The 24,828-nt window shown below is 39.5% G+C and overlaps 1 protein-coding gene across 6 annotated transcripts in view; it reads right to left on the bottom strand.

Annotated features, from left to right (window-relative positions):
* Positions 1–24,828, bottom strand: part of relch (RAB11 binding and LisH domain, coiled-coil and HEAT repeat containing) — a 37,871-nt gene that overhangs the window by 3,482 nt on the left and 9,561 nt on the right. For 3 of the 6 annotated variants that reach the window (XM_085418506.1, XM_085418507.1, XM_085418510.1), the window contains 22 exons: positions 24,414–24,543; positions 24,061–24,230; positions 20,609–20,684; positions 20,424–20,519; positions 19,585–19,608; positions 13,838–13,950; positions 13,659–13,749; positions 12,855–12,926; positions 11,844–11,984; positions 11,524–11,688; positions 11,287–11,434; positions 10,924–11,080; positions 10,313–10,436; positions 9,902–9,950; positions 9,314–9,393; positions 8,693–8,799; positions 8,429–8,528; positions 6,902–6,984; positions 4,259–4,322; positions 4,016–4,154; positions 3,341–3,457; positions 1,678–1,766 (listed from right to left, as the gene is read on the bottom strand). In XM_085418506.1, the coding sequence (XP_085274632.1) occupies positions 1,678–1,766; positions 3,341–3,457; positions 4,016–4,154; positions 4,259–4,322; positions 6,902–6,984; positions 8,429–8,528; positions 8,693–8,799; positions 9,314–9,393; positions 9,902–9,950; positions 10,313–10,436; positions 10,924–11,080; positions 11,287–11,434; positions 11,524–11,688; positions 11,844–11,984; positions 12,855–12,926; positions 13,659–13,749; positions 13,838–13,950; positions 19,585–19,608; positions 20,424–20,519; positions 20,609–20,684; positions 24,061–24,230; positions 24,414–24,543 (2,335 nt within the window). The remainder of the gene's footprint in view (positions 1–1,677; positions 1,767–3,340; positions 3,458–4,015; positions 4,155–4,258; positions 4,323–6,901; positions 6,985–8,428; positions 8,529–8,692; positions 8,800–9,313; positions 9,394–9,901; positions 9,951–10,312; positions 10,437–10,923; positions 11,081–11,286; positions 11,435–11,523; positions 11,689–11,843; positions 11,985–12,854; positions 12,927–13,658; positions 13,750–13,837; positions 13,951–19,584; positions 19,609–20,423; positions 20,520–20,608; positions 20,685–24,060; positions 24,231–24,413; positions 24,544–24,828) is intronic. The other 3 variants (XM_085418509.1, XM_085418511.1, XM_085418508.1) reach the window with 2 other exon arrangements.

Raw genomic sequence — 24,828 nt, 5'->3', positions numbered from 1 at the left:
CACCACTATTTGTTTATGTAAATCTTTCACATAGGCCAATATGTCTTTCCTTTCAGGCTTCAGATCTCCTTAACATTTATTAATTACGAGTCCTGCATCACAATGCATCTTAAAAACTTACCTTGTTTGATCATCACAAAAAAGCAAGATTAATGGTTTACCAAGCAACGCTGGGCTTGAAGTCAGAGTTTTCTGTAACACGAAAGCTGCTCTCCATTTAACTGGCTAAATCACCATGGTAACTATTGCTGAACACATAACCTGGTCAGGAGGAGTTTATCTTGACCATGTTTTCAATGATTTTTGTATTTACAGCATGCATTACAGACCATGGAGTGTAGGAAAGATTCTCTGCTGGGGTATATGTTTTCTATGTGCAAGCTGTTAATCCCTGCCACCGTACAAATTATAGCAGCACAAACTGTGCATCACATTGTTGCTGGAATGTGTATGTTTGATAATGAAGAAAATTTATACGTGTTTTTATAATTTACTGGAACTGCAGCTACTAAAACACAGGACTAGAGTTAAACAGCAGATTTCACATCTGCTGTATTTGGCTGCAGAACATTTACCTTTAATGTTTAAATGAATGAACTTAAAATTTCAGAGCACTAATATGCTGCTGTCTTATTTAAAATAAACAGCAGCACTGAGAACTCAAATTAAAATGTTTATTTTACCGATCTCTTTGCCAGACCACCCGATTACTGGACTTTCTGAACCACTAATCTAATCAAAATGCAACAATGTTGACTCTTTTTTTTTTTTAAATCATCATCATCTGATGTCTGACTGGACTAGGCTGTACTTACAGGAGCACTCGATTTTATGTGATCACACACAGAGCCTGAAGCAGAAAGCCCGGCATAACAGTCGATAACCATCCCCATGATACACCCTCTCTCACTGGGATTGTAGATTTTTACAAGCAAGCAAATGTAAAGAAATCCTGCTGGTGTTACAATTCCGTTATAGTACAGTGGTCCCTCGTTTATCGCGGTAGTTACATTCTAAAAATAGCAGGTGATAGGTGAAATTCGCAGAGTAGCTAACTTGATTTTTATTGTTATGATGTTTTATGGCTGTAAAACCCCTCATTACACACTTTATACACTTTTCTCCGACATGCTCGAACATTTCCACACTTTTCTCTCTTGCCTATGGCGGTGCAAAATGTTTCATCGACATTTTTGTGTTTGTTGGACAAAACTTACAAACATACAGTACAGCACTTCAGAGTCACACTGCTAGCAATCGAAGATTTATGCAAATTTGAAAAGCTGAACGCATTCTGTACTGGACAAGAGATGGGGCACAAGATTGATTGACAATAGTCTACAGCCAATCAGAAAGCAGAACACAGCGCGCACCTAAAAAAAAACAAAAAAACCAAAAACAAAACGCATGCAAAATTTGCACCAAAAAAAAAAAAAAAAAAAAAAAAAAAAAAAAAAATTACGTGAAACAGCGACACCTCAAAAGGTGAACCGCGTTATAGCGAGGGACCACTGTATACTCCTCTAATGGCTAAGCTATGCTACATCTACATTCATGGTTCAAGGCTGTCTTCTTTAATTTTTTCATTTTAACTTATTGGTTGTTATGAATGCCAATATCAATATATCAGTCAGGCTTATATGAATGTGCAAGCATGTCTTTGTGTTTTCTCCTGACCTCATGCTCTGGAGAGAGTTGCTCCATGTCAGCACGCAGACACCTGAGACCAGGCAGGAAATGGTTGACCATCACCTCCTCGGAAATGACTGGACTGAAAGTTAAGGGCTTAACTGAAGTAATGCAGCCATCAGAAACTCAAATGCAAGTGTTCAGTTTAAAGTCCTTTTAAAACTACTTGGTTCTCCACAAATCACAACTACTAAATTAGATCAAATACAGTAAAACAGAAAAGAAAGGGAAAAAAAAGAATAAATGCAATCTATTTCTTAAAACAATACATGCAATTTGAACTTTTAAACTTAATACAGTAAACAAATTTGAAAGATTTTTGCTTTTTTCATTAAAAAGAAAAGTTGCAAAATGCACTTAGTCTGGAAGGATGAATATTGGGATATAATAACATAGGAGGATTTTTACAATTTACTATCTTGTTCTTGTTGCTACTTGTATAGACATGTAAACTAAAGAACTGGTGATTCCAAGGTCAGACAGTTAGTAATACTACTGAGCAATAACAGTGTTTCCGGGAATCACCAGATGGGAGGGGTTTACTTCAGGACAATTTAAAATATTTTGCTGCTGATGAAATCAATAGTAATTACAATTAAAAATTCACTTCATTACTTTATAGCTACAGGGCACACTCCACCCATCTGAGAATGAAAATAGGTTCACACAAACTTTACTCCATGTTCCTTCATCCTAGACTGCATGTGTTCTGCCACCCATCAAACCCAGTGAAACTATATGGGACCAGCGGTGAGCACGTCTTTATTTTTAGGGATGGAAATGTACACTTTCAGAGCTTGTCGCACTGATTACAGGAGAAAGAAGTGCAGTGGGAGGTAGAGGCTCTGAGGTCAGGGCTATACCTCCTGGACACTACTGCACTATAAAATCACAGCCTGACAAAAATCCACAGGAATGAACCTCAACAGCTGCCGTGTGTGTGTGTGTGTGTGTGTGTGTGTGTTGGACCTGGGTGGGGTTGGGTTGTCAGTAAAGATGAAAAAGAGAAGAGGGGAAAAAAAAAAAAGAGTAAAAGAAAAATAGAGGAAAAAGAATCAGAGAAAAGAGGGATGACAGAAACGGCAGAGATGATATAAACGTGAGTTCTGTCCTGGGAACTGTTCCTAAGGATTGGAGCTGATGTTCAGTCCTTTCCCTCCACTCACACACTTTCTCCCTCTCTCATCCTTTCCTCTGCTTAACCAACCCTGTAATTACATCTGGCCCCAAAATGGAGGCAGCTTATTTTTCCTTTCTCCTTCTGCCAAATGATAGTTAAATCCTGCCAATACACACAGTGATCCATACACAGAGGCACCGAGACCACACTGATACATACCAGCACATCTCACAAGGATAGCTAGGAAATAACTGGTAACGCTTAGGTTCTTCTTACTGACTTACAGTTACAACATCTAACCCTGAACCCTAACCAAACTTGACACTGACTTCTGGTAAATCATTTGGAAACACATAAGTACAGGAGTATTAAAAGGACGAGTGGACTCATATTTCCTCTTGGAGTAAGTTAGTTTTAAGCTATTAGGTCTTATCACGTAGAGTGACAGTTAAATTGCTTTTTCATTTAAGAATGGAAATCCATTTCTAAACAGCTTACATGGACTGTGAACCATGACCTTTAAAAGGATACAGCAGCAGGAGAGGGCGCTGTAGGCCTCAAACAGCTGAGTGGCAATGTCAATCCTCTTGTTTTCAACGCTCTGGCTGTTGTTAGCTAGAGCAAGCTTGTGAAGGTGTGGAAGCACAACTAGGAGAATAGCAAAGACAGGGGCAAATGGTTAGAGCACAGAAAAAGCAGAATTAAACAAAACAATGAAGAGATTAAAAAGCATATTTAAAAAAAAATGAGATGTCCTTATTTTTTGGTATTTTTTGGAGCATGCTCATATCAAACATGGCCAAGGTTTGGCATAGGTGAGATAGCAAAATGAAATAAGTGGTCAGTTTCAGAAGCTTTTTCCTACGCGTAGCTCTCAATGATGACAGTAGGAGCGGATACCCACTATATGGTAATCCCAGACAACAAAGCTCAATCCACCAGTTGTTCAAATATTTTGATTGTGAGGGGAAGCCAACCAGAAAAAAGTTGGCTTAAAGGAAGTGTGGCCTTTAAGGGAAAGAAACTTAAAACGCCTCGTTACAGAGCATGAGCTGAGAGTCTGCACTCAAGCCCAGTTTAAGGTAAACAGGAATTTTCTTAAGCAGTGAATCCTGCAAAGCTCCTCAATTGGAGTCCAAGAACAAACACATTGAGCTGGAAATTTGAGCATAAAGTCCCCTTTTAAACAGTTAGTCATTTTCATACACTCGTCTCTGAAGCGTGGCTCTGCGTTGGGCCCAACCCTTCCGAATGTCCTGATGATCTCCATGTGCAAAGAGTGCTGGTCTTGGTACTGAGGGTCTTCCAGGAATGACGCCAGCTGCATCTTTACACGCTCCAGCAGCTAAACACACGCAAGCAAAAGTATTTTTAGACATTTTAGAATGATGATGAATTTAAAAATGCTTTCAATTAATTTCATCACTGTGTATTTTGACAGTTCCCCACCTCTTTTTGAGTGACAGTCTCCATTATGGTACCAAAGGCAGGAATAGTAGAGATCCTCACTGAGCTACAAACAGCAAGAATGCAAGAAAATGCTTTGACCATAGATAGTCAGTTAATCACTATTTCAGGCATTCTAACACTCTATTAGCGTGCCATTATGGCAGAATTAGAATGAGTCAAACATTATCTGGAAAAAGGTTTTCAGATTCATTTCATAATGTGGGAAACACCAGATTATTGGGTTAACCACATTAAAAGAAGTGAGATGTGTTCAGGGTATGTCATAAGATGAAAGGCATGTAAGGGATTTTTTTAAACAGTGCAGCTAACGGATTCCAGAATTGACTTAAAATTTTTCATTTGTGTACATTTTTTTTATTACAGTGCCATATCCAGTGTCAAGCAAGCATTTATACTAAAACCCACAACAAGTCAAAGAATTAGGACTACTGTGGCTAACACATGTTCTAGGTTTTGCATAAATATAGTAATTACAGTGTAATGACACACTGGTAACCACAATGATGACTGAGATGGTTACTGTAGTGCCAGATCAGGCTCTACATTATGCTCAAGTTATTACATGTCCATAAACAGTGAAATTTACATGTGTCAAGTAAAGTGTCAAGTGCATGACCCATCAGTGCTTTGAGTACTTGAATGACAGAGCTGCTATATAGAGAGTTTGTGTTTGGACTGAGCATCTGAAATGGTGATCATCTGAGCAGTAATGATCAATTTAGCCAAGATCTGGGAGCTCATCTGACTTTACAGAGCACCAAAATGCTAAGTCTTTGTGAATATTATTTGACCCACATCTATATTTAGAAATCAGTGGACTATAAGATAAGGTACAGTTATATATATTTATATCTTTCTTGAAGAAAATCCAACTACAAATGAAAATCTTAAATCTGCTGTAAAAATACAAAACAATAATAAGAATATCTGACATTAATCACTTGAATTAATGACTGCGATGAATGGAAGTAAGCAAGGTTAATGGGGAGGGGGCGTTAGAGTGATGTTAAATAATCATTTCACAGTCAGTAGGACTAGAAAAGCCAGAGGTCATCTGAGAGATCATTGGAGGAAAAAAGAACGTTTCTCATCATTTCTCTTAACATTAATTTTAAATTTATAAACTGCTAATTGTAGATACGGCAAAACACGTGAAGCCAATTTTTTAAGGCGACAAAGAAAAAGGAAAAAAAACATGCATTAAAAGTTAAATCAATTTGTGTTCACAGTACAATTTGGGGACAAGCATATGCACCCAAAAATGTATTTCATTACAGAGACGTGAGATGAATGGGGCTGCATTCCAGCAGTGATGCCACAAATTTCATTAGTGTCGAGTTTGATAGATCCATGCCAAAAAACCCCTTTGAATTATTGTCACGACATGGCTCAGAAGACAGGCTGTTGTTTATAGTGTGCTATGTGTTTACCAGCTTATAGCGTGACACAGGGCTGAATCAAATTTGTTTGCTAATTAATCTAAAGATCACCAAAATGAATATGCATAAACATTTTCCTGTTGGACTAGAGAGTGGAGACTTAACTATTTATCCAAGCACAGATGTTGTTAGTCAGTGTGAGTCACTGGGTTGACATCAGTGGTTATTGAAAACGGGAGGTAAGAAAGAGAGGCCAGCGAACTCAGGCTCTTACTTCCTCGTTCACTGGATTTTGTTGTGGTTAGAAAAACTGCTGTGTTAGCGAAATAAGACTTAGACTTCTGGCATCATATTGATGCCAGCTCAGCAAGACAGATTCAAGAAATTTCTTCTTCTTCTTCTTTTTATACGAACGCACCACTGCAAGGATGCAGCCCACAAAAGGACAGTGTTTACAGAGAGATTTTTCTGTGTTGATTGACTCACAATTCAGGCCCACTGCACAGAGTTATAAGGGCTGGAGCCGCCCGGCGATCTACTAATGCTTCACTCATGCCTCGGAGAATCAACTGCAAACCCACCACACAGCAGGATGAGAGAGAGGGAGGGGTGCCATGGGAGGGGACAGAGACAGCAGGAAGGAGGGAAATGTATAAAGAAGAAAGCGAGGTGAAAGAAAGAGGTAAAGGTAGAATATATAAAATGGAAGAGAAAGAAAGAAAAAAAAAAAAAAAAAAAGGATTGCCAACCACTATTTGGAGTCAATCAGAAGGGGCCCTGCTCTCACAGAGTGGGATAGAGAGGAAGAGGAGGAGGTGGGGCAGGTTACACGCAGGCATGCAGGGATTGTGCTGTTGACACATGGGAAATATGCAACCACATTTCTGGCAAAGGACTTATTAGTTGTAGACTGATGAGGCAATGAGAGCTGGCATGAGTTAGTGATGCAGACTGATGATGTGTACATGCATAAAAGAGTTCACCGTGGTTATGCTGAAGAATTACCCCATGGCACAGCCTAAACCTAAACAGGAGCCGCTCTAAACTAATGCACATGAGTGAGTTATATTTGAAGAATGAATGAAAATGTATTGGACAAATAGGTTATTTCAATGTTCATACTGTCTTATTTTCTGCTGAATTTGCTCCTGGCAGGTAAAGACTGGTCCAAATGTGATAGTTCTCAGGCAGCAAAGAGAAGGGGGAGAGACGCGGCGCAGTTTGCTGTTGTTGTTTCACTTACATTTCAGGGTCAGAAGACAGTGTGATGAGAGCCGGCACCACTCTCTGAGCTACCAGCGTCTCATTCACCCCCTTCACCAGCAGCTGATCGGATTGGACAGAGCCAGCCGTGATGTCACAGAGGTGGGCGGGGCATTTGGGACAAGAGCGAGCAACACCGGCAATAAATAGAGAAAAAAAAAAAAAAAAAAGAAAAAAAAAAAAAAAAGGGAAAAGCAAAATAAAGAAGGAAGGGAAAAGAAAAACACAAAAAGATAGGAAGAAAGTGATATACAATGACAAGAACAATAGCTGCAAGACACGGAACAGCACTGTATGTTTCAAGCAAGTGTGTACACACACTCGTTCACACACGCACGCACACACATGCAATCTCAGGTATGCACACATCGCAAAGCCAACATAGCTAAAATTGCACAAGTATTGTTACAATACAGTGAGCATAAAACAGCGGGCTCTTTCCACACACGCCAGATTATAAAATAGCTGAGAGTAATTTGATCTGGCATCTGTGGTAAAGGGCCACTTTTTGATCCACAGTTTTGGTAATGGTGGACAGCTACACACTATGAAATGGTGACAGTGAGGTGTTCTGGGAAAGAACGAGTCGTTCACAAAACAGGGGGGAATGAATACGGCCTACCACTCCTCCTCCCCCAGTTCAGATCAACAAAGGCCAGGTTCCAATGCTATGCCTAGAGTCTCATCCCAGTATTTGACCTAAAGTGTGGACAAACGAGATCTCATGTCTCTTATGGCTTTGGCCAGGACTTTTGCCTTGGGAGGCTGGTTTAATATGGATCCAATCAGCTGAAGAAAACAGAGAAGGTATTGTCTCCCTTTACAAAATAACAGCAGTATTATGTTTCCACAGGATCTGAAATTCTGAAAACATAAAAAAAAAAAAAATTCACAAAAGAACATTTCTGATTAAATTATACTTTCCAACAACACTGAAAGGGAACAGGCCTTCAGCTCCTTCAACTATGCCGTACTTTCAGGGTACTGACCTCAGGTTTTTTCTGACATGTAGCAGATATTTATGTTGTCGCTACTGGGATGAGTGTGCAGTCAAAGGTCTGAGGGTCTAGTCATAAGGTTGGAACCAGAGCACTGATAAGCTAAATGCTACAGTCTTTACTCACATTTAAAGGGCAGAACAGCTTAATAACAAATGTTCAAGAGCAGCAACAGCAAGCAAAGCTAGCACAAGTATAGCAAATATGGAAATGTGAATATTGAGTCTATATTGTTTATAACTCCACAACTGACCATTTTTAGCTCAGTGAAACTATACATGTATTGATAATCATTATCTACCAACTTAGATTCTTTAACACAATACAACAACAATAACTACATAATAAAAATGTCTACAATGCATTAAAAATTATTAGGATTTTATCCATAATTGTGCAGCTTCATTGGTCTATATTTTACTAAAATACATTTTAGTGCAATGTTTCAACTGTGGTACAGTTTTTTTTTTTTCCTTCCAAAAAAACCTTTTGTGCTTGTGTGTTTGTACCTCAAACATCCGTGCTGCCGTACACCGGACAAGAGCAGACGTGTGGACCACCCCATACCACAGAACAGTTAGCAGCAGCTCATGGTACACTGGGTTGGCACTGAAAAAACACAAAACAACCCGATTAAGTAATCATTAACTTTCAAACTGTCAAGTTAAAACAACAAACGAGTAACTGTATAAAAGAACCTGCCACATTCTTATAAATGGGTGTGCTCTCACACACACACACACACACACACACACACACACACTTCAGCTTACCCCAGCTCTACAAAGGAGGCTTTCAGGCTGTCAAGAGGTGCATGGGACAGAGACAGGGTTGTCATAACATCTTCTAGGAAACCCACCAACAGCTTGCGATCCTCCTCCTTTTGAGAGATGACAGCATACTTGTGACAATTTCATGTATTTCACTGTAACACCTGTATATAATTTATAAGAGTGCGGTTAATTTTATTCTCTTTTTAGTCTGGCCGCTCTGAACATTGACACTGTGTTAAAAGTTGATGCAAAACACTGCACTTAGACAGCTAACCTCAGGCATTAGGAGTGAATTTTATACATGTATTTGAACTTGCAAACACATGTATTTGCAAATTGTGGCTGCTGGATCCAGTTCCAACTTGCAAATACGTGTATATTTAGATTGCATAGACCAGATTTGTAAAATAAAGTGATTCTGTCACAAATTGTCTAATTAATCAAAAAAATTGTCTCCCTGGAAAACTCAAACCAACCAAGATAAAGACTTAGCTATTTTTTTTAATAAAATGGTAGTATAACATTTATTCCATCATTCAGATTACCTAAATCTTGAAGAAATCTACAAACTATCAAAAAGTCTGATCACGATTGTTAGTTTCTGAGCAGCTGTTAATTTACCTGGTTATAACATGTCAGCACTCCAGTGGCATAAATAGGAACTGTGGCTTTGGTGAGAATACCATTCCCTGCTGAAGCATCTGACAGGAGAACAAAAGCCGATCATAACAATGAACGCAATAAATTCAGTTAATCAAGAAGATTAGAAATGAGCCGAGACACAAACAAATATGACATGACGAGGTCATTTTCAACCCAATGTACTGGCTTCGCATTTGTTAACATGAGTATATGTGTGACACTGTGGCCTCACCATGCATGTTATACTGTTGTGATTTTATAAAAATGTCAGAAAAGGTCCCGATGACCTCAACACAGCCTGGGTCTCCATACAAAACACATTTCATCAGTGGCCACAATACCAAAACTAAAACACTTGGCAGCCACATAAGACCAAGCACCTCTTTATAATTATATAAACACGTTTGGAATTTATAAAAAAGGAGATGGAAACACCCATAACAGACTCCAAATAGCTTGTTTACATCAACAGTGTCAGCGTCTGAACTCCACCTATCAACAGTTTCTTGAGAGAGCTGAGAAAACCTTACACTTGCACATCTGCGTCTAGGCTAAAGCTGCCCTTACCAACGTTCTCTTCAGACAGTCGGAGAATCTCCTGGAACTGTGGTTTAACCTGCAAAAGTCACAATGATAAAATGCCAGCATAATACTTATAAATATTGGCATTTACTGTACACACACACACACACACACTTTTAAACATCCCATATGAACTTTAAAGATATCTTTAAATATCAAACTAAGAATGAACGTATACACAGTAAACTGACACATTTATTGTAGTTGCACTATGTATATGACATGACAGAATAGATTTTTTTAGTGGCCTCAGCTCTAAACACCATTCAGTATTCTAAAAACAAGTGTGCCTGTTCAGGTAAACAAGGTGGGTTGAAATGAGCTAAACTGGAGGAAACTTTAAGAATGCTTATTAAGACTAAACTGTCATGGTTTACTCAGTTATCACAGGTTTACCTTAGTGTTGGTGAAGATCTTGCCAAAGGTGCGGCAGAATCTCCAGAAAAAGCGAGAAAATTCATGAACACAAGTTGATGATGTCACATTTATGCGACCCACAATCTCTATGAGCTGCGGTAGGCTGTTTAAAAAAAACAGAAGAAAGGAAAAAAAATAGAAATTAGTAGTCTGAGTCCATGTTGTTAATGACAATGGGCATTCTTTCATACATCTTTTTTTTTTTTTTTTTTTTTTTTTTTTTTTTTTTTTTAAAGTATGTTGAGAGAGATGAGATAGCCTTTATTTGTCAGTTGCAGGTCTTTTGCCCACAACCGAGATGACAGACCTTGCCGACCGATGTTAGTAGACATGTGCCGATTACACTTGTGTTACTTGTGTTGTGAGGAAATCTAGAATGTCTTTAATGTGTTTAACCTCCCATTATAAGGTCCCTCTTCCCTCTGAGGATAACAACCACATCCTCATAACATTAGTCACTGCATTTTACCACGATAGCTTAAGGTTATAGTAAGCCTTGGTTTAGGTTACGATGAGTTATTTTAAGTCACTGAAGTGATCAAAACCAAGCTTCATGGGTTTGAGTGTATGTGTGTGCGTGCGTTTCTTACAGCTGGTTGACCACCCATAGCAGGCTCTCCCATCCAGTGGTTCCTTCATGCTCCAGCTGGTGGTCATAGAGTTGCAGCAGGGCACTCAGCATCTCCCTGCTGCCGATGATGGTTGCCACATCTTGGAGGGGAGAAGCTGGCCGGGGAAATCGAGTCACTGCAAATCCAAAGATAGAGGACCAAGGCAGAAACTGAATAATAAATGTCAAAGGCTTAAAGGCCACACTAGCACCAGTAGACTATATGTGAATGAAAAATGTTTGAAAGTTGCATTTTAGTCACACTAAAATACAAACCTCTACTTCTGCTTAGGTTTCTGCATTTCTTTTACAATTGACCTGTGTGTGTTTGTAAACATCCTACCTTCAATTGCAGGTATGTCACCATGGAGTTTGACTCTGCTGGTGAAGGGTGCATTCTGCAGCACCACAGCGAACAGAGGAGGGATAAGAGACTGAAGGGCTGACAGGAAAACATGTAGCTTGTGTTCATCTAGACCATGTTCTCCTTGCTAGAGAAAGAAGCAGCACATATTATGGAAAGTGAGACAGTGCAATTTTATATATGCACTATGCCAAGACTGAAATGAAAGACACTTACTGTATGTAGTTTCTCTATACGTGCCAGTAGAGAAGGAATGAGTGAAGTGTGCAGGGTGCCCAGCTCTGTGGTCCAGGCAGCAAAGGCAGGGATGAAGACCTGGTGGACCGCATTGACCACCCGCTCTGATGGGTCTCCAAGAGACAGCAGCATCAGCTCAAAACCCTGGAATGAAAACAGACAAACAATAGAGCAACACTCAGTCTCACCCACAAAAGCAGTTGTAAAATCCTGGCGTAATACATACAATGCAGAATAGCAGTTGTGGACATCATTAAAACAAATCACTCTCATACATGTTCATCTACAAAGATACACACCTGGGAATACTTATCTGGGTCATCTATGTAACCCATAATTATACCCAGGCTCTTGACCACAGCCTCCCTGACCATGTCCGCCTTATCCTCAGCAAGCATCTGTTGCAACATGGACAGCACCAGGGAGCTGCGAATCTCCTTCTACAGAGACAAACAGTGACAGCAAAAAAAAAAAAAAAAAGACCGACTGAGAATTCATTCAGGTCATATTTTATAATTCTACATTTAGTACATGATGAGTATGGGCTTAAATGGATTATTTCCGAATTGTGGGTGAGCAAAGATATTTATTAACTCTCAAGAAATTTCACTCATTTTTTTTATACAGTCTATATTTAGAAGAATCCTTTGTAGGCAACGACTGCCTGATGTCTGGAACTGATGAACATCACTAAACAATGGGTTTCCTCTATTGTGATGCTTTGCCAGGTCTTTAAAACAGCTGTTTTCAGTTGTTCTTGTTTGAAATTGGAAAAAGATTTATGATCGGGTTGACATTAGGCAACTGATTTGCCATTTTTGCTTTCAAGAACTCCCACGTTGCTTTTAAAATTTGTCCTGGATCATTCTTCTTCTTATACTTCTTCTCTTTAAAGCACCATCCAATCAACGTAGCTGCACCTGGCTCAGTCCGAGCACACCGTGAATCCCCGTGCTCTTCAGATTTAATTGGTAAAACCACTTCCACTGGAAGCAGGAAGCTATACCGTGGTGTGGGTTGCATTTGGATTATGAGCCCTTCTGATAGTTTACTTTCCTCGCAACCCCTTCCAAATGAAAATGCCACACCTGGAATTAACTCACAGCCCACTCAATTGATGAAGAAATAATAAGGAGTGTCCAATTACACTTAAGCCCTTGAAAATAGGGGATTGTCTATAAAGTATAAACATTTCTCAACAGTTATTGCAATAGATTAATGCTTCACAAATGAAAGCTTAGTCTGCACTTTAGGCCCATATTCATCATATACTGTAACTTGAATATGTTGCATTCATAATGTGTTCTTACAGGCAGGTAAGGTGCTAAGGCTCCACAGGACTCTGCCACCAACAATCTCCTCTCTGGATATTTGTGGTTAATCTGGAGAAGACAAGTTTAGAGGAATTGAAGTGTTTAAAGAAAGAGCAATAGAAATTGAAAGAAAAGGAGAGGCAGACGGGAGTGCAGCCACCATGGAATGGAAACAACTCGAGTATCAGCAACATCCTGACCCTGTGGAAACCACTATTTGTCTTTCTGCGCAGATTCTCAGACTCCAAACTGGTGGCAGCGGCCGTTGTCATGGGAGCAGATTTTGTTTATCACACATGTGTTGCATGTGGTGACACAGGTGGCAATGAAGACCAAACCGCTAACCCATTTAACTCAAGGACGCCTATGGAGGTATTGCTAACAGATTCCCAAATCAGAAAGATCTGACATGTTTGCATTTCTAACCTTTGAGTGTTTTTATGAGAGAAAAAGTGGGAAAACAACAAAAAGCAAAACAAAAATACAGAGAAAACGCAAATCATTCATACGTATACTTCCCATCTTTGAACTGAAATTAAAAAACAAAAACAGAGACGTGTCTTATAAATTCAAGTGCTACAGAAAGGTTCACATCACAATGCCAAGCAAACAGACTGTATGCTAATTAAATCTAAATATTTACACACCTGATCACTTTAGCATTATTCATGAATTTCAAATAAACTTCAGATGTTTAAAAAGAAAACAGATTAGAGACCATTTATAAATCAGTAATATGATCTCAAAGCTGTGAAATTCAGTAGGAGTATATTTAATAACCCCTGTAGGCATGTACTCTACCTGTTCCCAGCACTGAGGGAGTAGCTCAGCCTCGACACGTGTGGGCCCCACATGCCTCGCAAACGCAACGCAGCCCGTCAAAATCATTTGTCTTTGGAGACAAAAACACACATTTGAGAAAATACTGGAGGCAGGCAGAGTTTTTTTAACCACAGGCTGTTGACACAAAGTGTTAGCACCTCTGCTCATCATCCGGTCGCTTGATTAGGTTAAAGAGGATGTGGAGAAGCTGGTCTCTCTCTTTAGGCTCTGGGTGAAGGCAGGCAGTACATAAGATGAGTGGAATCAACTCCTGAATTAAAGAAGACACAGAGACAGAAAAGGCTAGGATCAGTTTAGATTACTCTGCAAATACATTTTTAAAAAAGTGTGTGGTTATGGTTACAACACACAGGGATGGAAAGGATGGTTTGTAGCACTCAAGCAGGCCCGTAATTCTATGGAGTAGCAGGAACAGCAACCGGGAAGAGGGGGCTTATTATGAAGACAGAAAATGGGAAAGTCACAAGGAGAAAAATACACAGGGGGTCACTCTTAAAAACCAACAGCAGATTTTCAACACTCCTGCAAACATGCTTACGGTAAATCCCTTGCTGGTTTCATATCTACTCTTCTTTGGACTTTGAGGCACAGAAAGTTATGGCCACATACTGTAGAAGCTTAGTAGTGCATGCACACGGCGGCATATAGACAGATAAACACAAACCTAATGCACTAGTTCTCCTCATATAAATGATTCCTACTTCAGAGTTCAGACAAAGTTCATGGGCCTTCCAGCCAGAGGGGAGAGCACTCAGCTGCCCTTGATACAGGGCCTCCATGGCCAAACTGTGGTCAGCCCTGCATTCCCGCCACACACACCGAAATTAGAGAGTGCACACAAAGTTAAAAATATATTTTTTTTCAAAGTCTGTTTTTTTTCCAGGAAGATATGATGTTTTCCTGCCAAGTACTGGAAGAACAAGCTAAACCCCAATGCTGGATGGACAAAAGGACCTAACAGAGAAACTTGGGTAAAGATAGACTGTGATGAGTCACTCGTTCAATGCTGGACCAACCCTCTGAAGTCACTGCCATGTTGGCTATATTTTAGAAAAGCAAAAATATAACATTTGACTATCAAAAGGGTCATTTTAAGTGGTTACATGACTAGTCCAATATAGTTGAAGTCAATTTCAGCATTAGAAGAAGAAAAAAAAAAAACCAGCTTAAAATGACAAATTAAACAAATTCAGCCAACTTTAACAGTCACATTGAATAATCTTCTCCTGCAGTCTATTACAAGGCTACACATTTTCACAGGACACATTTTGGAGAGTCAACAGCACTGGGCTGATAAAGCAAATAGAGGAATTCATAAACAGCACACATCTAAAAAGCCAGAAACCACGCTGACCCTGTTCTATTTCAGTGTGGACTCCTATGATGTGAAATCTCCTTCATAACTGACCAGTCCTGTGTAAACACTGTGGGCAGGTAGAGTGGACAGAATGACGCCAGGGACCATGGACCAGGGGCCAGATTCAGGGCAACTACTCCTTTTGATTTAAGGACCAATGTAGAAGAGCCTGCATTCAGTAAAGGAAAGCAACAACTCCCTTCCATGTGACTATTCCTTTCAGTCTTTTCGGTTATTTTAACTATGAGGCTATGGAAAGACCAATGTCTGCTTTACCACTCACATGATGGCTTACAACTTTCATCTGAGATGTTGCATGCAACATCTCAGCAGCTCTCAATGACAGACTGCCTTATGTAGTTTCTTGACCCAGATGCTCATTATTGGGTATACCTGTAATGTGTCTTATCTCCAACAAAAACAGTAATGAACATATCTCTCTTAATACTACACACCAACTCATCCATAGTTTCCAGAAGATGCACACTCATTTAAACCACTAACAGGTGACGTGAACACGTGAACAACACTGCACTTCTTTCTCCAGGCATTTCCTGATGGCAGCAGGATAAAGTTGTGTGCCAAACTGCATAAACTGCTCAGGAATGCCTCCAGGACTACAAGGCCAAATCAAAGCATCGACCCAGCCTCTAAACCTCACAGAAGTTGTTTGAAGAACAGCGCGTTGAAATAATTCCAATCCAAAAAGGCCCCACCTAATTCACAGAAACTGAAGACCCAGTGCCAACGTGTTGGTGCCAGACACCACAGGATACCCTTACTGCACAAACTACACATATTATGCACGTGGTTTAAATGTTAAGGCTGTCTCAATACTTTAAGATGACTGGACTTGTTAGTTTTGTTTTTTCCTCGCTTTGTGGTTAGGTTTAGGCATCAGAAGAATTTAAAGTAACTTATTGCTCTTTCCACTAGTTTTTAATGTTGTCAGCATCTACAAACTGGATTATCTGATCACTTGGTATAGATGGCTTTTTAAATTGCCCTGACCTTTTCTTTGGCACCTGAACGTGGTATGCATGCACATCACAATGTGAAGTCTAATCATTTTAGTAGCTCCCTGAGCAATCATCAAACACCAACATCAGGCCAAAATAAAAATAAATAAATAAAAAAAAAAAAAAGAAATTCCAGCACTTTGGTTGATGCACAACTACTGAAAATTACATCAGCCAAAAGTGGAGTTTAGGCATAATGTCTTAGGTATGAAATATTCCAACACAGAATTTCTGACACAGGTCTGTTTTGAATTCAAACACATGCATTCAATAGTACATTACCAGAAATTGTCTGTCAAAGAAACAGTTCCAGTAAAACTATCAACCTTCTGTGTCATGTCTAGGTCCGTTAAAGATTACAGATAATCTACCCACTAAAAACAGGAAGTCTATAATTGCAGTTTTTAGATACCATCTTTGCCTTAATGATGCCTGGAAAGTCTATATAAAAATAGTACTGTAGCAAATTACTACAAAATAATGTTTTTGACCAAAAGAAAAAAAAGAAAAAAAAGAAAAAGTGTTGCAATGCAATCCTTTAAATTTAAGAAAAACACAGGGTTTGATGATTTACAGCATCTGCTAATACAGCCAGGTGGCAGGCAGTGTTTCAGTGTGTCATACTATCGTTTTAAGTCAAACACCTTTTGTCCTTAAGAGGGTTTCACATTCAAACAAGTAAAGGCGTGTCTCCAGGGTCGTGCTGGTTAGAAGGGTCAAGCCTGCAATACGGAAGCACGGGCAGCTTTATCTGTGTGTGTGTGTGTGTGTGTGTGTGTGTGTGTGTGTGTGTGTGTGTGTGTGTGTGTGTGTGTGTGTGTGTGTGTGTGTGTGTGTGTGTGTGTACACACACACACACACACACACACACAGTCATGGTCTGTGAATCTAACGGATATTGTACAAAGTCCAACTATTCAAGAAGTCTTAATGCGCTGCTGCATTTACTTTTTTTTTTTTTTCCTGCCAGCCTTTTCTCCCTTCAGTTTGTTTTTCTTGATTTTTAAAAGAGATTAAGTTCTCCATAACTGCCTGGGGGTTGATTAAAACCTCATAACCATGGTGATATGCAAAGCAGCCCGACCAAAGACTACTCCAACTAGATTTACCTCTTTCAGTATATCCATTTGGTTTCCGATCAAGTTTCAGTTCCTTGTATAAAATTTCATGCGCTGCACTTATGTTACGCATGGACACACATAGAACACCTGTGCAGGTGTCAGCTTTTAAAGAGTAATTTCTTGCTAATGCAACATTTTTTGTTTTATTGTTTTTTCAAATCTCCTTTCCTACTCTTCTCAGTAAAAAACAAAAAACAAAACAAAAAAACACTTTTGTTTGTGGAAACAAAAGCACTTAAAACCAATCAGTTGCAGGAAGAAAGCTGGCTGCATTTCGTTAAGTCACCTAATCATCAAGATTTGGGATTTTAAAACCTTTTTTCTCCAGGTTTTCAGATTTAAAAAAAGAGCATAACCCCATTTATCAAACAGTTGCTAAACTGATATTTATCAAAACAGTTTCAAAATCTTTGGCATTTAGACACTTAAAGAGATTAGACTGATTGGGCCCATGTCTGATGAGCTTAATAAATCAAAGGTGAGCGAATTGAAGAGACATATCGTACAGCATGGCATATTAAGACTAAGGGCCTGATTTACAAAACAGGGCAAATCAGTGTGAGGTTGCAACTGCAAGAATGTGCTGTAAGGAGCTGAAACAGCAGCTGATCTACTAACAACACACTAATGTACAAACAGATGTAGGCGGCTCATTTCTATAAGAGACCAACCCAATTTAATGGAAAAAACAAAACAAAAAAACCCAAAACAAAACAAGCAGATCAGATAAGCGAGTGATCGTTCTGCTACTTTCTGCTAAATGGAAAAAAAATAAAAAATAAAAAAAATAGAGAAATTACAGTATAAACACTTTCTCTTCAGAAACAGTATGGTAATTCAGACTCAGGCAGCTGAAGGGGAATTCAACTCATACTGATTGAGACTTTGTGGGGTCTAAGAGGTTCAGGCAGCAATTCTCAGGATAAATAACACTATTATTTATCCCTATTTATCCAGAGAAGGGCTTCTTTAATCAAGACTGCTATATAAACATAAAATGTATGGGTCCTGCAGGACATATAGAACACTAAACGTTATATAAGATCAGACGTTGAGAGATTTGCATGTTACTGAAGTTACTCCAGCTGTGTGTAAATGGAGTCATTGTTCTTTTGCACAAAGACAGACATTAATTTAGTACACTGCAGATGTGTCTTAGTCACATAAATTTAATTTTGACAGCGAGACATTTTAATATGATATGTAACAGAATCGGTACTGGACACATTTAAAATCAAACAAAACCATAAAAGAAACCAAATTAAAGTGGAGTGAAAAAGTATTTGCCCCCTTATTAATTTCTTATATTTTTGCATATTTGTCACACAAATGACGAAGCTGCATTTTGTATTTACTTGGGTTATCTTTGATTAATATTGAAATTTGTTTAATGATCAAACCAGCCACACATCTGAAAGCAAATTGATTTGCTCTCCTGATATTTAGACTGTAGTATTGATATTTTAACCTTTTTTTCCCCCAAATTTGCATGTAACTGATGCAAATATGCAAAAAAAAATGAGGACTCGGGTAGGGCGGCAAATACTTTTTCACAGCAGTGTTCGTAATGTTACATTGCTCTGTGTGATGTGCACACTGCTGAGAAAAAGACGAGCAGGCTCTCTTAGTTTTTTCATGACCAAATCTCTGTTTAGAAACATGAATAAAAATGAAACTGCGCAAATCATTTAAGGTCTGCTCTATATAGGACGAGGACACAGTGAACAGCTATAGCTCATAGCTATGGCACTGTGCTCAGCTCTAAACCGTTCACCTGTGTTAATTACACACTCATTCTGACAAAAACCTCCCCCTGGCATTTCAAATAAAGAACACTCCTAGTGAGAATGACAGCCACATTAGCCAAACAACAGCCACACCTCACAGTTACAAAACTGCCATTATACCTCTTAACGAGTAGATAGCAACCCCCAAGGAGTGTGATTTGCTCTGGAATGTTCTGTTAATAAATTTGGCCCCAAAACTGCAACGCAACTTACTTTTTGGGTACACACTATTTTTCAGTGTCACCGTTACAGGATTGCAGACTGTATTTGCAAAAAATAATAAATATGGAAAATCAGAGCTTATAGTTGGATTTCAAACAACTTCAAGAGCGTTATGCCAGGATATTTTCCCACTGTTGTCTGTTCTCACAGGAAATAATTCCACTTCACCTGTGCTTAAGTGAAGCTATTGTCCGATCCAACTGAGTTGGACATTTGTTATCTCATGCATTTCTCTCAGGTAAGAAAAAGTTCAGGGCTGCAGCGCATGTGTGAAAATATATTTAGTGACAGCGGTTTTGCAGCAGAAGGAATTGGCATTAGTTACACTTTTCTGATCTACATGTGAGAATCATGCAAATGAGTGCGTGAAAGACTCACCTGGCAAAGATGCGCAACCATTCTCTAGAAGAGAGGCATGCATGAGAGTGAGAGAATGAGTGAGACGAAAAGAGAAGAAAAAAACCGTGAAGGCAAAAGGACAGCAAATATGAGAGGAAAAAATGCAGAGGAAAAATGATGAGGACTTCTGAAAAACAAATGCCATGACAAAAGAAGGTGACCCGACATATCAATAGATAAGACACAAGTCAGCAGGATCTGGCAGGTAAAAATGTCTCCAACTCTATATTCGTATCGCTTGGGGAACGACAAAAAGGCAACACAAGGACAAAGGCGCTTTGTGCATCATCAAGTTTGAGACATTGATTTAATTATCTCAAAAAACAGAAATCACACAAATCCCACTATTGCCAAGAAAACAGCCTTTGCACAATGTGTAACTCTACAGTTCATATTCATATTGTGAGAACAGTTTAGGCACAAAAGGGAGAAAAAAAAGGGGGTAATGTTCCTTTAAAGCAGTAATATTTCAGTAATATAGCAGCAATATTTCACATAACAGCAGATGGTGAAGTGGATGAATCACCAATGGAATAATATGTTTGCAAAGTTGTCAAATTGGCACCATTACTACCAAAACTACTGACAATAACCACATTAAGCTGTTTAGAGTCGTTTCCCCTCTACATTATAAATACACAGTTTAGAGGAAACTTTAGTAGTTGTGAATGACCAACTACTTTTTTTAACCTATTCTCATCCTTGCTGCTCTGTGTGTATCTATTGGTTATTAAAACAAGAAGCCTGTGATGGTGACAATGAATGGGGAAACAGGGAGGAGAAGAAGAGGGCAGGATGACCAGCACAAGCAGGTTTACCTCTCGTTTAGCAAGAAGGACATTAGGGACGATGTGAGGGAGACAGCGACCCAGCATTAGCATCACACTCTCCTCGCTGTCTGCTATACGAGACACCTGGGAACAGGAGGGACATTATATTCCGTTTTTCCTAAATTTACTTCTTTTCTTTTTTTTAATCTGTATATGAAATGTGTGCTCCTGACCTCTGCTCCTAGGCGGCTGTCGGAGCACATTCTGCAGAAGGACAACAAGGCTTGCTGGAAGGCCGGAGATAACTTCCTGAGACACCACAAAAAACAAAAGACCAAAAACAGTCACTACAGTCTGCAACACTTAATCTGTACACCACAAGTGCTCTGGAGAATGTCCTGACCGTTGAATGATTGAGGACTGGAATAGATTACCCTGCCACTGAGGTTAGTGCTGCCACTCTCCCATGTAACGTGACATTACCACAGTACTAAGAATAGCAGGTGGCTGACTAACAGTAACGCACCACTCACTTTTTTCTTTTAGCACCACATAAATCAGATTTTGTTTTTTTAAGGGAACACATATTTAAATGATAAAAATAATGAAACATCAAAAAATATCATTAAAAATAATACATCATAGGTGGGACACAAATAAGAAAAAAAAAAAAAAAAAAAACATTAAATGAATGAAAGCTCAGTTTCAGTGATGACTAGTTTAAAGCACAATACACTTTCTTACTCAAGAGGGCAGCCACACAACCTAATACCTGGTTTTAGACAAAGACGAATAACTACCTCCATCTAGTGGCTACATTTAGTGACTACACAAAAATGGCCAACGTGGCTGTAGTAGACACGGTTGGTTCTAATAATTTTTACAACTATATATTTTTTTCTTTTTGGCCTTCAAACCCCCACAGAGAATTTTACATTTTAAATTAAATAAATAAACAAAAAAATCTAACCGTAAAAGTGCAGAATTTTTAGCTTTTATTCAGCTTTAGCTTTTAACAGATATTACATTAACTGCTTAGAATTTACAGCCACTTTTAAGTTTAGTCCCCCCATTTTCAAAAGCGCCAGGTCACTGGACAATTGACTGATGAGCAGTTCATGCCCAGTGAGGCCTCTTCATTTGTTATTCCATTAAAATTTAAGCAGACAAAATATCTGGAGTTGATTCCAAGTATTGAGCGTCTAATTTGATAGCTGGAACTTCACTGGAACTTTCCAATGACGTCCAAAGAGATGTCAATGTAAATGAAAGAGGCCATCCTTAGGCTGAAAAACTAAAACATACCTCTCAGGCAAACGGCAAAAACTTTAGGAGTGGCCAAATTAACAATCTGAGTCAATAACACTGTCTTAAGTAGTTCTATCACTGTCAAAGTCTACAATCAAGACACGCCTTTTATGAAGGCAAATGCAGGGCTTAGAGGAAGGCACACTCTGAAGAACAGATGGCTATATTGGACTTTGCCAGACTAAAAGAGCATGCACCTATCTGAACAAATGAAACCAGGTTTATCTTGTATCAAAATGGTGAGAAAAGTTTTGAGACCTCACAGTCTGAAGCATACCACATTATCTGTCTAACATGGCGGAGGCAGCGTGAACACATATGGCTGCCAGTTGGACCAGCTCTCTACAGGGTGGGACATTTAAATGGATGCACCGTAATAACATGGGAATGGTTGGTGATATTAAAGTCCTGTTTGTGGCACATTAGTATATGTGAGGGGGAAAACTCCTCAAGATCGGTGGTGACCATGGTGGCCATTTAGAAGTCGGCCATCTTGGATACAACTTTTGTTTTTTTCAATATGAAGAGGGCCATGTGACACATCAAACTTATTGGTAATGTCACAAGAAAAACAATGGTGTGCTTGGTTTCAACGTAACTTTATTCTTTCATGAGTTATTTACAAGTTTCTCTTTGTTCACAGCCATTGACATGTCAAAGAGGTTAACACGTGAGGAGCGGATCGAAATTGTGTTGATATCTGGTGAACGCAGTAACCGGGTCATTGCAGCAGATTTTAATGCAAGACACCCTACGAGACCACCCATCTCCCATGCTACAGTTAGCAAACTGCTTGCTAAGTTTCGTGAAACTGGTTCAGTGTTGGATTTGCCAAAATGTGGACGCAAGAAAACTGTCACTAATGAAGAAACATCAGTGGCTGTCCTAGCTTCATTCAGCAAGAGCCCACAGTGTAGCACTCGCCACATGTCACTGGAGAGTGGCATTAGTCGAACATCCCTTCGGCGGATATTAGCTACTCACAAATGGCTCCCTTACAAACTCCAGCTACTGCAGCATCTTAACGAGGATGACCCAGATCGGCGCACAGAATTTGCAGAATGGGCAAAACAAAAATTGGAACAGGACCCTCAGTTCACGGAGAAGATTTTGTTCAGTGATGAGGCAAACTTTTATGTGAATGGTGAAGTTAACCAACAAAACCACCGCTATTGGTCTGACACTAACCCACATTGGATGGATCCCTCCAAGACTGTTGGAACAACAAAAGTGATGGTTTGGTGTGGTATATGGGGTACAACGATAGTGGGTCCATTCTGCATCAATGGAAACCTCAAGACCACTGGATATTTGAAATTGCTACATGATGATCTGTTTCCCTCTTTATGTACTGAAGCTGGCACGTTCCCTGAGTTTTTCCAGCAAGATGGTGCACCACCACATTATGGGTGCCAGGTCCGAGCATTCCTAGATGAACAGTTTCCTGGAAAGTGGATTGGTCGTCGTGGGCCAGTTGAATGGCCCCCTTAAGGTCTCCCGATCTGACCCCCTTAGACTTTTACCTTTGGGGTCATTTGAAGGCAATTGTCTATGGTGTGAAGATACGAGATGTGCAGCACCTGAAACTACGGATACCGGATGCCTGTGCTGGCATTTCTCCTGCGGTGTTGCTATCAGTGTGTGAAGAGTGGGAGACGAGGGTTGCATTGACAATCCAACACAATGGGCAGCACACTGAACACATTTTATAAGTGGTCAGAAACTTATAAATAACTCATGAAAGAATAAAGTTACGTTGAAACCAAGCACACCATTGTTTTTCTTGTGACATTACCAATAAGTTTGATGTGTCACATGGCCCTCTTCCTATTGAAAAGACAAAAGTTGTATCCAAGATGGCCGACTTCTAATTGGCCACCTTGGTCACCACCCATCTTGAGGAGTTTGCCCCCTCACATATACTAATGTGCCACAAACAGGACTTTAATATCACCAACCATTCCCATGTTATTACGGTGCATCCATATAAATGGCCCACCCTGTAGTTTCAATTATTGATGTGACTGTTGATAACAGTAACACGATGAACTGTGAACTGTACAGGGCTATACCCTGTCATATTCAGACAAATGTTGCAAAGCTGCTGTTACTGAAGATAAAACTGAAAGCACAAAGATACACAATCAGCAACTGAATTTGGCTGCACTAAAGGCCTGGCAGGACATCTCAAGGGATGTCCACAGGTTTTAGACTCAGGCAGTTAGTGGATTTACATATGTCACACGGGTATTAAAAAAAGCCCTATATTTTTTGTTTACATTTGAGCATCATATTTGCATTCCTTGATACAGGAAATGTTAGGAAAGTTGGGTCTTTGTTTTGCAAGTTTTTTTTTCATGCCTGAATTTTCACTCACCTGTTTGGCTGATCAAACTGGACAGGTGGCTTATTCTTCAGCTTGCTGTGAGTCTGTGGGTGGAATTGTGATGTGTTCTGAGTAGAGAGGTTGTCTGCGTTATTGTCAGGCTCTGAAACCCCTCGGATGTCCAGATACTTGCCATTATCCATGGGAGGCTGAGGATAAGACTACAAGATGTTAGCATTATAGGGTCAAATATTTGGGCTTGTAACAAACTACAGAGAAACCGTCATACAGACTGAATGATTTTCCTTTCTTCTTGCTTTTTTTAAAAATTTACTATAGAAAACTGTGTGACTGGTAGACATTTAAATAAGCCTGTGCTTTACATATTCAAAATGACCACATACCACAGAAAGAGGGTCAGCGGAGCAAGCAGTGGTAGCAGAAGAGGAAGAAGTGTTAGGTGTATTCTGAGAGCCCAGGTCCAAAGTGGTTGGAGGCGGGGAGGAAACTGTCCTCTTCAGTGTTTGAATCTCACTGTGGGGCAGAGGTAACATAACATAAGTCAAAAAATACTACATACTTAATCAAGCAGCAAGTGAACGAGACAATCGACTGTTTCACCCCTACCATCAAAGTCATGCTTGAACTGTTCAGTAAAATTGGTCAGAATCCTGATGGTGTCAATTAAAGACTTCACATGACAAGAAAATGAAGTTCCACTTTTTCATCAGACCAAAGTTTCCTCTGTAATTTCATGCAGCTGTGGTGCTTGGGAGAAATTTCCAATCTGGTTTTACACCATGGCCAGTTTTGGTCACG

The sequence above is a fragment of the Rhamphochromis longiceps genome, linkage group LG9, assembly GCF_057381845.1.
Source record: "Rhamphochromis longiceps isolate RC_006_pf linkage group LG9, R_longiceps_female_GT1.1, whole genome shotgun sequence".
NCBI lineage: Eukaryota > Metazoa > Chordata > Actinopteri > Cichliformes > Cichlidae > Rhamphochromis > Rhamphochromis longiceps.
Note: the sequence above shows the minus strand (reverse complement) of the source record. Positions and strands in the feature narration are given on the sequence as shown.